The following is a 14,110-nucleotide window of genomic DNA, read 5'->3' on the forward strand; positions in this document are numbered from 1 at the left end:
CTCCACCATAGTCCTCGATAATATTGTAGTGGTGCTTAGGCGAAGCCCTGCGACAGTAGAACATCAAGATCGTCACCACACCATCGTGCTGATGGAATTCTTCCCCGACATTCTGCTGGATCGGAGTCCGGGGATCGTCATCGAGCTGAACGTGTGCTTGAACTCGGAGATGCCGTAGTTTCGGTGCTTGAGCGGTCGGGCCGTGAAGACATACGACTACATCAACCGCGTTGTGCTAACGCTTCCGCTTTCAGTCTACGAGGGTACGTAGACAACACTCTCCCCTCTCATTGGTATGCATCACCATGATCTTGCGTGTGCGTAGGAATTTTTTTGAAATTACTACGTTCCCCAACAGTGGCATCCGAGCCTAGGTCTTATGCATTGATGTTGTGCACGAGTAGAACACAAGTGAGTTGTGGGCGATATAAGTCATACTTCTTACCAGCATGTCATACTTTGGTTCGGCTGTATTGTTGGATGAAGCGGCCCGGACCGACATTACGCGTATGCTTACGTGAGACTGGTTCTACCGACGTGCTTTGCACACAGGTGGCTGGCGGGTGTCAGTTTCTCCAACTTTAGTTGAACCGAGTGTGGCTACGCCCGGTCCTTGCGAAGGTTAAAACATCACCAACTTGACAAACTATCGTTGTGGTTTTCATGCGTAGGTAAGAATGGTTCTTGCTAAGCCCGTAGCAGCCACGTAAAACTTGCAACAACAAAGTAGAGGACGTCTAACTTGTTTTTGCAGGGCATGTTGTGATGTGATATGGTCAAGACATGATGCTAAATTTTATTGTATGAGATGATCATGTTTTGTAACCAAGTTATCGGCAACTAGCAGGAGCCATATGGTTGTCGCTTTATTGTATGCAATGCAATTGCGCTGTAATGCTTTACTTTATCACTAAGCGGTAGCGATAGTCGTGGAAGCATAAGATTGCGACGACAACGATGCTACGATGGAGATCAAGGTGTCGCGCCGGTGACGATGGTGATCATGACGGTGCTTCGGAGATGGAGATCACAAGCACAAGATGATGATGGCCATATCATATCACTTATATTGATTGTATGTGATGTTTATCTTTTATGCATCTTATCTTGCTTTGATTGACAGTAGCATTATAAGATGATCTCTCACTAAATTTCAAGATAAAAGTGTTCTCCCTGAGTATGCACCGTTGCCAAAGTTCGTCGTGCCCAGACACCACGTGATGATTGGGTGTGATAAGCTCTATGTCCATCTACAACGGGTGCAAGCCAGTTTTGCACACGCAGAATACTCAGGTTAAACTTGACGAGCCTAGCATATGCAGATATGGCCTCGGAACACTGAGACCGAAAGGTCGAGCGTGAATCATATAGTAGATATGATCAACATAGTGATGTTCACCATTGAAAACTACTCCATTTCACGTGATGATCAGTTATGATTTAGTTGATTTGGATCACGTGATCTCTTAGAAGATTAGAGGGATGTCTTTCTAAGTGGGAGTTCTTAAGTAATATGATTAATTGAACTTTAATTTATCATGAACTTAGTCCTGATAGTATTTTCCATATCTATGTTGTAGATCAATAGCTCGCGTTATTGCTTCCCTATGTTTTATATGTGTTCCTAGAGAAAACTAAGTTGAAAGATGATAGTAGCAATGATGCGGACTGGGTCCGTGATCTGAGGTTTATCCTCATTGCTGCATAGAAGAATTATGTCTTTGACGCACCGCTAGGTGACTGACCTATTGCCGGAGCAGATGCAGACGTTATGAACGTTTGGCTAGCTCAATATGATGACTACTTGATAGTTTAGTGCACCATGCTTAACAACTTAGAATCGGGATTTCAAAGACGTTTTGAACGTCATGGACCATATGAGATGTTCCAGGAGTTTAAAGTTAATATTTCAAATAAATACCCGAGTTGAGATATATGAAGTCTCCAACAAGTTCTATAGCTAAAAGATGAAGGAGAATAGCTCAAGCAGTGAGCATGTGCTCAGATTGTCTGGGTACTACAATTGCTTGAATCAAGTGGGAGTTAATCTTCCAGATAAAATAGTGATTGACAGAATTCTCTAGTCACCATCACCAAGTTAGTAGAACTTCATGATGAACTATAATATGCAAGGGATAACGGAAATGATTCCCAAGCTCTTCGTGATGCTGAAATTGACGAAGGTAGAAATCAAGAAAAGCATCAAGTGTTGATGGTAAACAAAATCACTAGTTTCAAGTAAAGGGACAAAGGGAAGAAAGGGGAACTTCAAGAAGAAGAACAAGCAAGTTGCTACTCAAGTGAAAAAACCCAAGTCTGGACCTAAGCCTGAAACTGAGTGCTTCTACTACAAAGGGACTGGTCATTGGAAGCGGAACTACCCCAAGTAATTGGCGGATAAGAAGGATGGCAAAGTGAAAAAGGTATATTTGATATACAGATTATTGATGTGTATATTACTAGTGTTCGTAGCAACCCCTCGGTATTTGATACTGGTTCAGTTGCTAATAGTAGTAACTCGAAACGGGAGTTGCAGAATGAACAGAGACTAGTTAAGGGTGAAGTGACGATGTGTGTTGGAAGTAGTTCCAAGATTGATATGATCATCATCGCACACTCCCTATATTTTCGGGATTAGTGTAGAACCTAAATAAGTGTTATTTGGTGTTTGCGTTGAGCATGCATATGATTTGATCATGTTTATTGCAATACGGTTATTCATGTAAGTTAGAGAATAATTGTTGTTCTGTTTACATGAATAAAACCTTCTATGGTCATACACCCAATGAAAATGGTTTGTTGGATCTCGATCGCAGTGATACACATTTTTATAATATTGAAGCCAAAAGATGCAAAGTTAATAATGATAGTGCAACTTATTTGTGGCACTGCCGGTTTGGTTATATTGGTGTAAAGCGCATGAAGAAAATCCATGCTGATGGGCTTTTGGAATCACTTGATTATGAATCAGTTGATGCTTGCGAACCATGCCTCATGGGCAAGATGACTAAGACTCCGTTCTCCGGAACAATGGAGCGAGCAATAGATTTGTTGGAAATCATACATACTGATGTATGTGGTCCGATGAATATTGAGGCTCGCGGCAGGTATCATTATTTTCTGATCTTCACAGATGATTTGAGCAGATATGAGTATATCTACTTGATGAAACACAAATCTGAAACATTTCAAAAGTTCAAAGAATTTCAGAGTGAAGTGGAGAATCATCGTAACAAAAATATAAGTATCTACGATATGATCGCAGAAGTAAAATATTTGAGTTACGAGTTTGGCCTTCAGTTAAAACAATGTGAAATAGTTTCACTACTCACGCCACCTGGAACACCATTACAGTGTAATGGTGTGTCCAAACATCGTAACCGTACTTTATTAGATATGGTGCGATCTATGATGTCTCTTACCGATTTACTACTATCGTTTTGGGGTTATGCATTCGAGACAGCTACATTCACATTAAAAAGGGCACCATCTAAATCCGTTGAGACGACACCGTATGAACTATGGTTTAGCAAGAAACCTAAGCTGTCGTTTCTTAAAGTTTGAGTTTGCAATGCTTATGTGAAAAAGTTTCAACCTGATAAGCTCAAACCCAAATCGGCGTAGTGCATCTTCATAGGATACCCAATAGAAAATGTTGGGTACACCTTCTATCACAGATCCAAAGGCAAGATATTCATTGCTGAGAATGGATCCTTTCTAGAGAAGGAGTTTATCTCGAAAGAAGTGAGTGGGAGGAAGGTAGAACTTGATGAGGTAACTGTACCTGCTCCCTTATTGGAAAGTAGTTCATCACAGAAATCTGTTCCTGTGACTACTACACCAATTAGTGAGGAAGCTAATGATGATGATCATGTAAACTTCATATCAAGTTACTACCGAACCTTGTAGGTAAACCAGAGTGAGATCCGCACCAGAGTGGTACGGTAATCCTGTTCTGGAGGTCACATTACTTGACCATGACGAGCCTATGAACTATGAGGAAGCGATGATGAGCCCAGATTCCGCGAAATGGCTTGAGGCCATAAAATCTGAGATGGGATCCATGTATGGGAACAAAGTGTGGACTTTGGTTGACTTGCCCGTTGATCAGCAAGCCATAAAAAATAAATGGATATTCAAGAGGAAGACGGACGGTGATAGTAGTGTTACTATCTACAAAGCTAGAATTGTCGCAAAAGGTTTTCGACAAGTTCAAGGTGTTGACTACGATGAGAGTTTCTCACTCGTATCTATGCTTAAGTCTGTCTGAATCATGTTAGCAATTGCCGCATTTTATGAAATCTGGCAAATGGATAAACAAAACTGCATTCCTTAGTGGAATAAAGTATGCCATGCTGTGTACCAGACCTATTGTATACCCTACCCTGAATTTGGCAAGGGAGTACAATAGTGATCTAGGAGTAGATCACTGGACATTGGTCAAAATTATCCTTAGTGGAATAAGGATATGTTTCTCGATTATGGAGGTGACAAAAGGTTCGTCGTAAAGGTTTACGTCGATGCAAGTTTTGACACTGATCCAGATGACTCAAAGTCTCAATCTGGATACATATTGAAAGTGGGAGCAATTAGCTAGAGTAGCTTAGTGCAGAGCATTGTTGACATAGAAATTTGCAAAATACTTACGGGTCTGAATGTGGCAGACTCGTTGACTAAACTTCTCTCACAAGCAAAACATGATCACACCCTAGTACTCTTTGGGCGTTAATCACATAGCGATGTGAACTAACTAGATTATTGAAGATAGTAAACCCTTTGGGTGTTGGTCACATGACGATGTGAACTATGGGTGTTAATCACATGGTGATGTGAACTATTGATGTTAAATCACATGGTGATGTGAACTAGATTACTGACTCTAGTGCAAGTGGGAGACTGAAGGAAATATGCCCTAGAGGCAATAATACAGTTATTATTTATTTCCTTATTTCATGATAAATGTTTATTATTCATGCTAGAATTGTATTAACCGGAAACATAATACATGTGTGAATACATAGACAAATAGAGTGTCACTAGTATGCCTCTACTTGACTAGCTCATTGATCGAAGATGGTTATGTTTCCTAGCCATAGACATGAGTTGTCATTTGATTAACGGGATCACATCATTAGGAGAATGATGTGATTGACTTGACCCATTCCATTAGCTTAGCACTTGATTGTTTAGTTTGTTGCTATTGCTTTCTTCATAACTTATACATATTCCTATGACTATGAGATTATGCAACTCCCGTTTATCGGAGGAACACTTTGTGTGCTACCAAACGTCACAACGTAACTGGGTGATTATAAAGGTGCTCTACAGGTGTCTCCGAAGGTACTTGTTGGGTTGGCGTATTTCGAGATTAGGATTTGTTACTCCGATTGTCGGAGAGGTATCTCTGGGCCCTCTTAGTAATGCACATCACTTAAGCCTTGCAAGCATTGCAACTAATAAGTTAGTTGCGGGATGATGTATTACGGAACGAGTAAAAGAGACTTGCCAGTAACGAGATTGAACTAGGTATTGAGATACCGACGATCGAATCTCAGGCAAGTAACGTACCGATGACAAAGGGAACAACGTATGTTGTTATGCGGTCTGACCGATAAAGATCTTCGTAGAATATGTGGGAGCCAATATGAGCATCCAGGTTCCGCTATTGGTTATTGACCGGAGACGTGTCTCGGTCATGTCTACATAGTTCTCGAAGCCATAGGGTCCGCACGCTTAAGGTTTCGATGATAGTTATATTATGAGTTTATGAATTTTGATGTACCGAAGGAGTTCCGAGTCCCAGATGAGATAGGGGACATGAAGAGGAGTCTAGAAATGGTCGAGACGTAAAGATCGATATATTGGACGACTATATTCGGACATCGGAAAGGTTCCGAGTGATTCATGTATTTTTCGGAGTACCGGAGAGTTACGGGAATTCGCCGGGGAGTATATGGGCCTTATTGGGCCATACGGGAATAGAGGAGAGAGGCCAAAAGGAAGGAGGCACGCGCCCCCCCTCTGGTCTGAATTGGAAAAGGGGTGCAGCCCACTTTTCCTTGTTCCTCTCCCCCTCTTTCTTTCTCTCCTACTCCATCAAGGGAAGGAGGAGTCCTACTCCCAGTGGGAGTAGGACTCCCCCCTTGGCGCGCCCTCCTCCTAGGCCGTCCGCTTCCCTCCCTTGCTCCTTTATATACGGGGGCAGGGGGCACCCCATAGACACAATAGTTGATCATTGATCTCTTAGCCGTGTGCGGTGCCCCCCTCCACCATAGTCCAAGATAATATTGTAGTGGTGCTTAGGCGAAGCCCTGTGATAGTAGAACATCAAGATCGTCACCACACCGTCGTGCTGACGGAACTCTTCCCCGACATTCTGCTGGATCGGAGTCCGGGGATCGTCATCGAGCTGAACGTGTGCTAGAACTCGGAGGTCCCGTAGTTTCGGTGCTTGATCGGTCGGGCCGTGAAGACATACGACTACATCAACCGCGTTGTGCTAACGCTTCCGCTGTCAGTCTACGAGGGTACATAGACAACACTCTCCCCTCTCGTTGCTATGCATCACCATGATCTTGCGTGTGCGTAGGATTTTTTTTGAAATTACTACGTTCCCCAACAGCTCTTGCATTAGGACACAGCCTAATCCTTGACGTGAAGCGTCGCAATAGATGACGAAGTCCTTCCGTGAATTAGGGGGAGCAAGCACTGGGGCAGATGTCAGCTTGTCTTTGAGTGTCTGGAAACTTTCCTGACATTTGTCTGTCCAATCGAACTTAATGCCCTTGTGAAGTAGATTGGTCAGTGGCTTGGCGATCTTGGAGAAGTTCTCGACAAAGCGGCGACAATAGCTGGCTAGACCGAGAAAGCTTATGACTTGCTTGACAGTCTTCGGAGCGGTCCAGTCAAGAATAGCCTGCACTCGCTCTGGGTTGATGGCAATACCATCCTTGGAGATGACATGCCCATGGTAGGTTACTTTAGGAAGCCAGAATTCGCACTTGGAATACTTGGCATAAAGTTGATGTTCTTGAAGCTTCTCTAGAACAAGTCAAAGATGTTCAGCATGTTCTTCTTTGTTCTTAGAATATACCAGGATATCATGCAGATAGACTACGACGAACTTGTCGAGGTAATCCATGAATATGTAGTTCATCAGACGGGAGAATGTGGCTGGAGCATTGGTCAAGCCAAAAGACATGACGGTGTACCCGTGAGACCCATAACGAGTGACGAATGCGGTCTTGGGAATTTCCTCTTCACGAACACGGATCTGGTGGTAACCCAACCTCAAGTCGAGTTTAGAGAACATCGATGAACCAGCCAGTTGATCATACAGATCATTTGTAATGCCTCGAGACCGATGTGCCAGGTGTCCTCCGCTTATTTGCTATTGTTGGCTTGTCATTTTCTTGCGTGTTGCATCTTATCATGTCATCATGTGCATTGCATCATCATGTTTTCAAAACTTGCATCCGTCCCGGCCTCCTCGTTCTCTCTGTTGTCCGTTCTGAGCCCAGACACACTTGCGCGCGCCCGCGGCATGTCCGAAATAGTATTTTATAAGTGGCCGGAAAATGTTCTCGGAATGGGATGAGAGTTGACGTGTGGTCTTATTATAGTGTAGATAGACCGCCTGTCATGTTTCATCGCATTCGGAGATCGTTTGATGCCCCAACGGATAACTATAGCGGCATTATAGCCGGTCTAACGTCGGGCGTTTTTGGTCTCTGGAAACAGATGCCGGGCTCTCTCTCTCTTCTCCCCCTCGCAGTCTCGGCATAGCTCACCTAGTCCATCCTCCTTCCCCTCTTTGCTTCTGGAGTTGTCCGATGCGACCGCACGGTCCGAAACCCTCTCTGCTCAGTGCATCGAACCCCTCGCGCGCGTCCGGAAGTTGTCCCGAACCCGACCCGAGCAGTCATCACCGTTGTGTCCGGATCATCCCCAAACATGTACAAAACATCACCATTTTCTTATTTGGACTTCCTAGTGTTTTTTTTCACGACCGCTCGATTTTAATTGAAGGGACAGTTTAGCCCCTAAACTTCCCTCTTTTCCATATATATAGTCCACTCCTAGACTATTTTTGGACAAACCCTAAAACCTAGGGCACTTGTCCCATCCATCCCCTCACCCGCCGCCGCCACTTTTCCCACCATCTACATCGGGATCCTTCCTGATCCAGCCAACCACCAGCTCCCCTCCCGATCCACCTACCAGGCATCGCCATTTTTCCCCTTGCTCTCCGTGCCCAACCAACCAGCGCCATGCCCCGCGTCCTTTTCTCCTCCTCCCTGTCTCGCCCGGTGCCCGATCTGCATCACGCCCATGCCTTCGTTCCCCGCTACAGCCAGCCTCCCCAAGCTCCTAGCACCACCAACGCCTCTGGTTGCCTCGCCGGAGCAAGCTCCACAGAAGAAAAGAGCCACCTCGTGTCGCTGGCCTCCTCTGTTTCTCCTCGTGCCCGCAGCAACAGCTAAACCCAAGCACCCCATCGTTGGACGTGGAGCCACGACCCCTGCCAGAGCTCCTCCCTGCCCGAGGCTGCTGCCTCCTCATCGTCTTCCTCGAGCTCGAGCTCACACCCGAGCACTTCACCCTCCAGCTTCCTCGCAATCTGCGCCAGGTGCCCCTTCCCTGCGCCTGAAGTTAGCCGGCGCCACCATCTTCAGAGACGGGCTCCCTCCGGCCGGATCTGACGCAGTCCCCGCGTCCCCGGCCATCTCCAGTGTTCCCGTGCCTGTAGCTGCGCCAAGACGCTGTCGCTGCTCTGCTTGCTGACGAGCAGAGGAGGAGGCGCCCGTTCGCCCAGCGCCGCTCGTCGCCTTCGCCAAGTCCCTGCGCCGCCGGAGCCCCGCATTACGCCGAGTCCGCCGCTGCGTCCTTCTTCCCCTGCGCTGCTGTTCGTGAGGAGCAGAGTGCAGCGCTCCAGCTATTTGACCGCGACCGTGAGATTTGGCATGTTGCTGCTGTTGACCCCGGCGCCAAGGCCCAGCCGTCCACACTGCACGTCGGGCCGCTGCTTCCCCTACAGATCCAGCCTGCCCCACCACTGCTTGGACTGGGCGGAAGCCCATGGTTAGGTCCAGCGGAGCCTTTGTTGTTTTTTTTCTTTCTGTAGACCCAGTTTGCTTCAGATTCGGCCCGCCTCTATTTTTTTCAGATCTGCAATTTGTCTATTTTTCCAAAGGAGAGCATTTTTGCAGGAAAGCCCTTGTGGATCATGCATATAATAACTCCCAATTGGTGCATCAGATTAAAATGAATTATATATGAAAGTTGCTTAGAATTTTGTCTAGTTTAATAATATGTAACTTTCATCCATGTTTAAAATGTTTAAAATGCTGTTTGTTTAAATTTGTTTAAATAACTTGCTAAAATGCTTTATTTCATAACTAAATAACCATAGCTCCGAATTAAATAATCTTTATATGTAAATGGGGTAGAAAAATGCCTAGATTTACTTGGTGCACTCATCTTGCATGTTTAACAACTCTCAAATAATGTTTAGGGCAGAACAGTACCAAATCTATAATATGCTCATGAGGAGTTTCCGGAATTGTTGTTCGTTGCTTCCGGCCTCATTTAAACTTGACTAGATAGGTAGTTTACTTTGCTTCACCCTTGCCATGTTAAGAACATTTAATATTGTTGGGGTACATAAAAGAGAGAGAACTAAATAATTGATGTGGTGTTCCGTCAATATGCACTTAATTTGTAGTTTTGTTTGTGCACTTTGCCATGCCATGCCTCATTAAACCGGACATGCATCATACTTGTTTGCGCACCGTGCCATGCTTATGTGGTGGTTGTTTACCATGATTGTTTGCTCCTTTCCGGTGTTGCTTTTTGGGTTGGTTCTAATAACATCGCGTTTGTGAGGACCCGTTTGACTACGTCCGTTTGTCTTCTTCATGGACTCGTTCTTCTTCCTTGCGGGATCTCAGGCCAGATGACCACACCCTCGAAATCACTTCTATCTTTGCTTGCTAGTTGCTCGCTCTTTTGCTACGCCTATGCCGCGATACCTACCACTTGCTTATGATGCCCCCCATATTGTTGAACCAAGCCTCTAACCCACCTTGTCCTAGCAAACCGTTGTTTGGCTATGTTACCGCTTTGCTCAGCCCCTCTTATAGCGTTGTTGGTTGCAGGTGAAGATTGAAGTTTTCTCCATGTTGGAACATGGATATTTTGTTGGGATATCACAATATCTCTTATTTAATTAATGCATCTATATGCCTGGTAAAGGGTGGAAGGCTCGGCCTTATGCCTGGTGTTTTGTTCCACTCTCGCCGCCCTAGTTTCTGTCATATCGGTGTTATGTTCCCGGATTTTGCGTTCCTTACACGGTTGGGTTATAATGGGAACCCCTTGACAGTTCGCCTTGAGTAAAACTCCTCCAGCAAGGCCCAACCTTGGTTTTACCATTCGCCACCTAGCCTTTTCCCTTGGGAGTCGCGCATCCCGAGGGTCATCTTTATTTTAACCCCCCGGGCCAGTGCTTGTCTAAGTGTTGGTCCAAACTAGAGCCACTTGCGGCGCCACCTCGGGGAAACTTGAGGGTTGGTTTTAGCTGTACGTAGTGTTCATCCGGTGTTGCCCTGAGAACGAGATATGTGTAGCTCCTATCAGGATGTCGGCGCATCGGGCGGTCTTGCTGGACTTGTTTTACCATTATCGAAATGTCTTGTAACCGGGATTCCGAGTCTGATCGGTTCTTCCTGCTAGAAGGAATATCCTTCGTTGACTATGAGAGCTTGTGATGGGCTAAGTTGGGACACCCCTGCAAGGATTTGAACTTTCGAAAGCCGTGCCCGCGGTTATGGGCAGATGGGAATTTGTTAATGTCCGGTTGTAGAAAACCTGAAGTTGACCTTAATTAAAATACATCAACCGCGTGTGTAACCGTGATGGTCTCTTTCCGGCGGAGTCCGGGAAGTGAACACGGTGTTGGAGTTATGCTTGACGTAGGTTGTTCTAGGATCACTTCTTGATCATACTTTTATCGACCGTGCTTTGCCTTCTCTTCTCGCTCTCATTTGCGTATGTTAGCCACCATATATGCTAGTCGCTTGCTGCAGCTCCACCTGATACCTTTTACCTTACCCGTAAGCTTAAATAGTATTGATCGCGAGGGTGTGAGATTGCTGAGTCCCCGTGACTCACAGATACTTCCAAAACCAGCTTGCAGGTGCCGTTGAACCGTGCAGATGACGCAACCAAGCTCAAGGAGGAGCTCGATGAAGATCTTGCCCTTTGTGTTGTTTCGTTCTAGTTGATCAGTAGTGGAGCCCAGTTGGGGTCGATCGGGGATCTGTGTAGCTTTTGGGGTAGTCTTCTTTTATTTTGGCTCCGTAGTCGGGCCCTGATTGTATTTGGATGATGTAATGCTTTATTCATGTATTTGTGTGAAGTGGCAATTGTAAGCCAACTATGTATCTTTTCCCTTATTGTATTACATGGGTTGTTTGCGAAGATTACCTCACTTGCGACATTGCTTTCAATGCGGTTATGCCTCTAAGTCGTGCTTCGACATGTGGGAGATATAGCCGCATCGAGGGCGTTACATCATTGATCCGAGGAAGGGGATATTTGTTCTGAATTGTAGCTTGGTTGATAGGACGGTAGTCTTGGACCAAACGATTCATTCTATCCTTCTTCTTTACAAAGAGAGAAGGTGCTCCCCAAGCTGAGGAACTTGGACGAATGAATCCACTGCGAAGAGATTTATCAATTTCATCCTTAAGTTCAAGGAGCTCATGAGGCGGCATCTTGTAGGGTCGTTTGGCAATAGGAACGGTGTCTGGTTTCAAGTCGATGACGAACTCGACAGCCCGAGTAGGAGGTATTTCTGGAAGTTTTTTTTTAATATTGGTATTCCTGGAAGTTCTTCTGGAAAGACGTCTAGGAAGTCGCAAACAACTGGGATCTTTTCAATTCCCTCAAGAGGTGCTGCGTTCAACGCATTCAAAGCATAAAGTTGTGCTTCAATGTTTTGAACAAGTTGAGCATGGTAGCTTACTATCTCATCGGAAGGATGTAGGAGGTGAACGACCTTGGTGGCGCAAACGATAGAAGCCATATGCGCTTTCAACCATTCCATTCCCAGAATGAGGTCAATATTGGAAGACTCCAGAATAATGGGAGAAACAAGGAATTCCAACCCTTCAATCTCAACGGGAACATCGCGACCAATCATGGTAGTGTGACATCGGCCCGCAGGGGTGCGTACTACTGTTGGAGTGTTCATGGGCTCGCATCGAATGTCGTGGGCGTATGCAAACTTTTCTGACATAAATGAATGCGATGCTCCCAAATCGAATAAAATAAAAGCTGGCACTGAATTAACAGGGAGAGTACCCATCACAGTAGCAGGCTGGTCTTGAGCTTCATTCAGATCAATGTTGTTAGCCTGCCCACGACCATAAGGTCAGGCATTGTTGTTGCGGGGTTGATTGTTACCATGACCGGTAGCAGGAAGAGCCAGTTGATTCTGATTCTGAGGACAGTTCCTAGAGTGGTGACTCGGAAGGCCACACTTGAAGCACAGACCATCATTCGGATTGTGAACAGAACTTGGGGTGGTATAGCCCAAAGGGGCTGCCTCTGTGGTGGAGGGGGAAGATGAGGTGCATCATAAGACTATCTTGGTGCCGGTGCAGTTGGGCGATACATGCTGTGGGGGATCCATATCCGACGCTTCTCCGCTGACGGGCCCGAAGATGAGCCAGTGTCACGGCTACGCCTGAGGGATACCCAGTGTTCCTGAAGACCAGTCTCAACCTGAATAGCCTTGTTCACCAAGGTGGCGAAGTCGGCAAAGTCATGAACGAGCAGTGCTAGCTTCATATCAGGGTGAAGTCCATCACAGAACTTTTCTTGCCTACGAGCATCAGCTGCAATGTCTTCTTCAGCATAACGTGACAAGTCCAGAAATTCCCGTTGATAAGCATCTACAGACTTGTTGCCTTGGGTGAGGTTGTGGAAATCTCGCTTCTTCCTGTCCATGATTCCCTGAGGAATGAAGCGGGCACGGAAGGCAGCTTGGAAATCCGGCCAAGTGACGACCGTTCCAGTAGGCAGGGTACGCCTGTGGCTATCCCACCATTGAGCAGCGGGACCCTTCAAAAAGAAAGATGCAAAGGTGACATAGCTAGCAGGGGCCACACTAGCAGACTCCATTTCATACGTGATGTCGCGGAGCCAGTCATCAGCATCAAGGGGTTGAGTTGAGCTGCGGTAAATAGTTGGGTTGAGATGCATGAAGTCCTGCAGAGTTACTGGGGTTGGCTATTGATTCATGTTCGGACGAGGAAACTGAGCCATCATTCCTTCCATGAACTGGCGGTTCAGCTCAAATTGTTGCATCATTCCAGCAAAGAATTTGGCCGGTGGTGGATCGTTGGCACCACGGCCACGACCAGTGGGCCTAACCATCCTGCTAACATGTAACAGGGGGTAGTTCAGCATTGAGTATTTGAAAACACAAGGATCATTCATGATGAAACATGCATAATGAAAGAGGTACGATGGATACCACTTCGTAGTCAACATGACAATGTGTGTACTATCCAAAATACTATTCTAAGAACTATGGATTATCCAACTTTGGGGTGAATGTGGTCACGGGATCCTAATGTTAGAGTTAGTAAATTCATTTAACCCGAATGGAGGAGAGATCAAAATCCCAGAGTAAAGATCGAGGAGTAAAAGATCCTAATACCACCCATATGGCGACGTGGGCCCGTAAGCCACACACCCAATGTTAGTAAAAGTTTTCCAGTGACTAGACACAACTTCGGCCAAGGAGTTGGAAAGGGGGCTACCTACAGGCAGTCGGCTCTGATACCAACTTGTGACGCCCTTGATTCAATCGTACACTAATCATACACGCAAATGTGTACAATCAAGATCAAGGACTCACGGGAAGATATCACAACACAACTCTAGACACAAATTAAAATAATACAAGCTTTATATTACAAGCCACGGGCCTCGAAGGCTCGAATACATAAGCTCGAATAGACAAGAGTCAGCGGAAGCATCAATATCTGAGAACAGACATAAGTTAAACAAGTTTGCCTTAAGAAGGCTACCACAAAAG

The 14,110-nt window shown here is 45.6% G+C and overlaps 1 protein-coding gene across 1 annotated transcript; it reads right to left on the reverse strand.

The window, feature by feature from the left end:
- Positions 1-12,648: 12,648 nt before the first annotated feature.
- On the reverse strand, positions 12,649-13,269 carry LOC147979583 (uncharacterized). The gene has a single exon (XM_087515273.1). The coding sequence runs from the start codon at positions 13,267-13,269 to the stop codon at positions 12,649-12,651; it is 621 nt and encodes a 206-aa protein (XP_087371399.1).
- Positions 13,270-14,110: the final 841 nt, after the last annotated feature.

Source organism: Triticum urartu, chromosome 3A (assembly GCF_056163025.1).
Source record: "Triticum urartu cultivar PI428250 chromosome 3A, HENAU_Tu73, whole genome shotgun sequence".
Lineage (NCBI taxonomy): Eukaryota > Viridiplantae > Streptophyta > Magnoliopsida > Poales > Poaceae > Triticum > Triticum urartu.

Excerpts from the sequence above, each read along its gene's own strand:
- LOC147979583 (XM_087515273.1), bottom strand. The coding sequence starts at position 13,269 with ATGCATCTCAACCCAACTATTTACCGCAGCTCAACTCAACCCCTTGAT.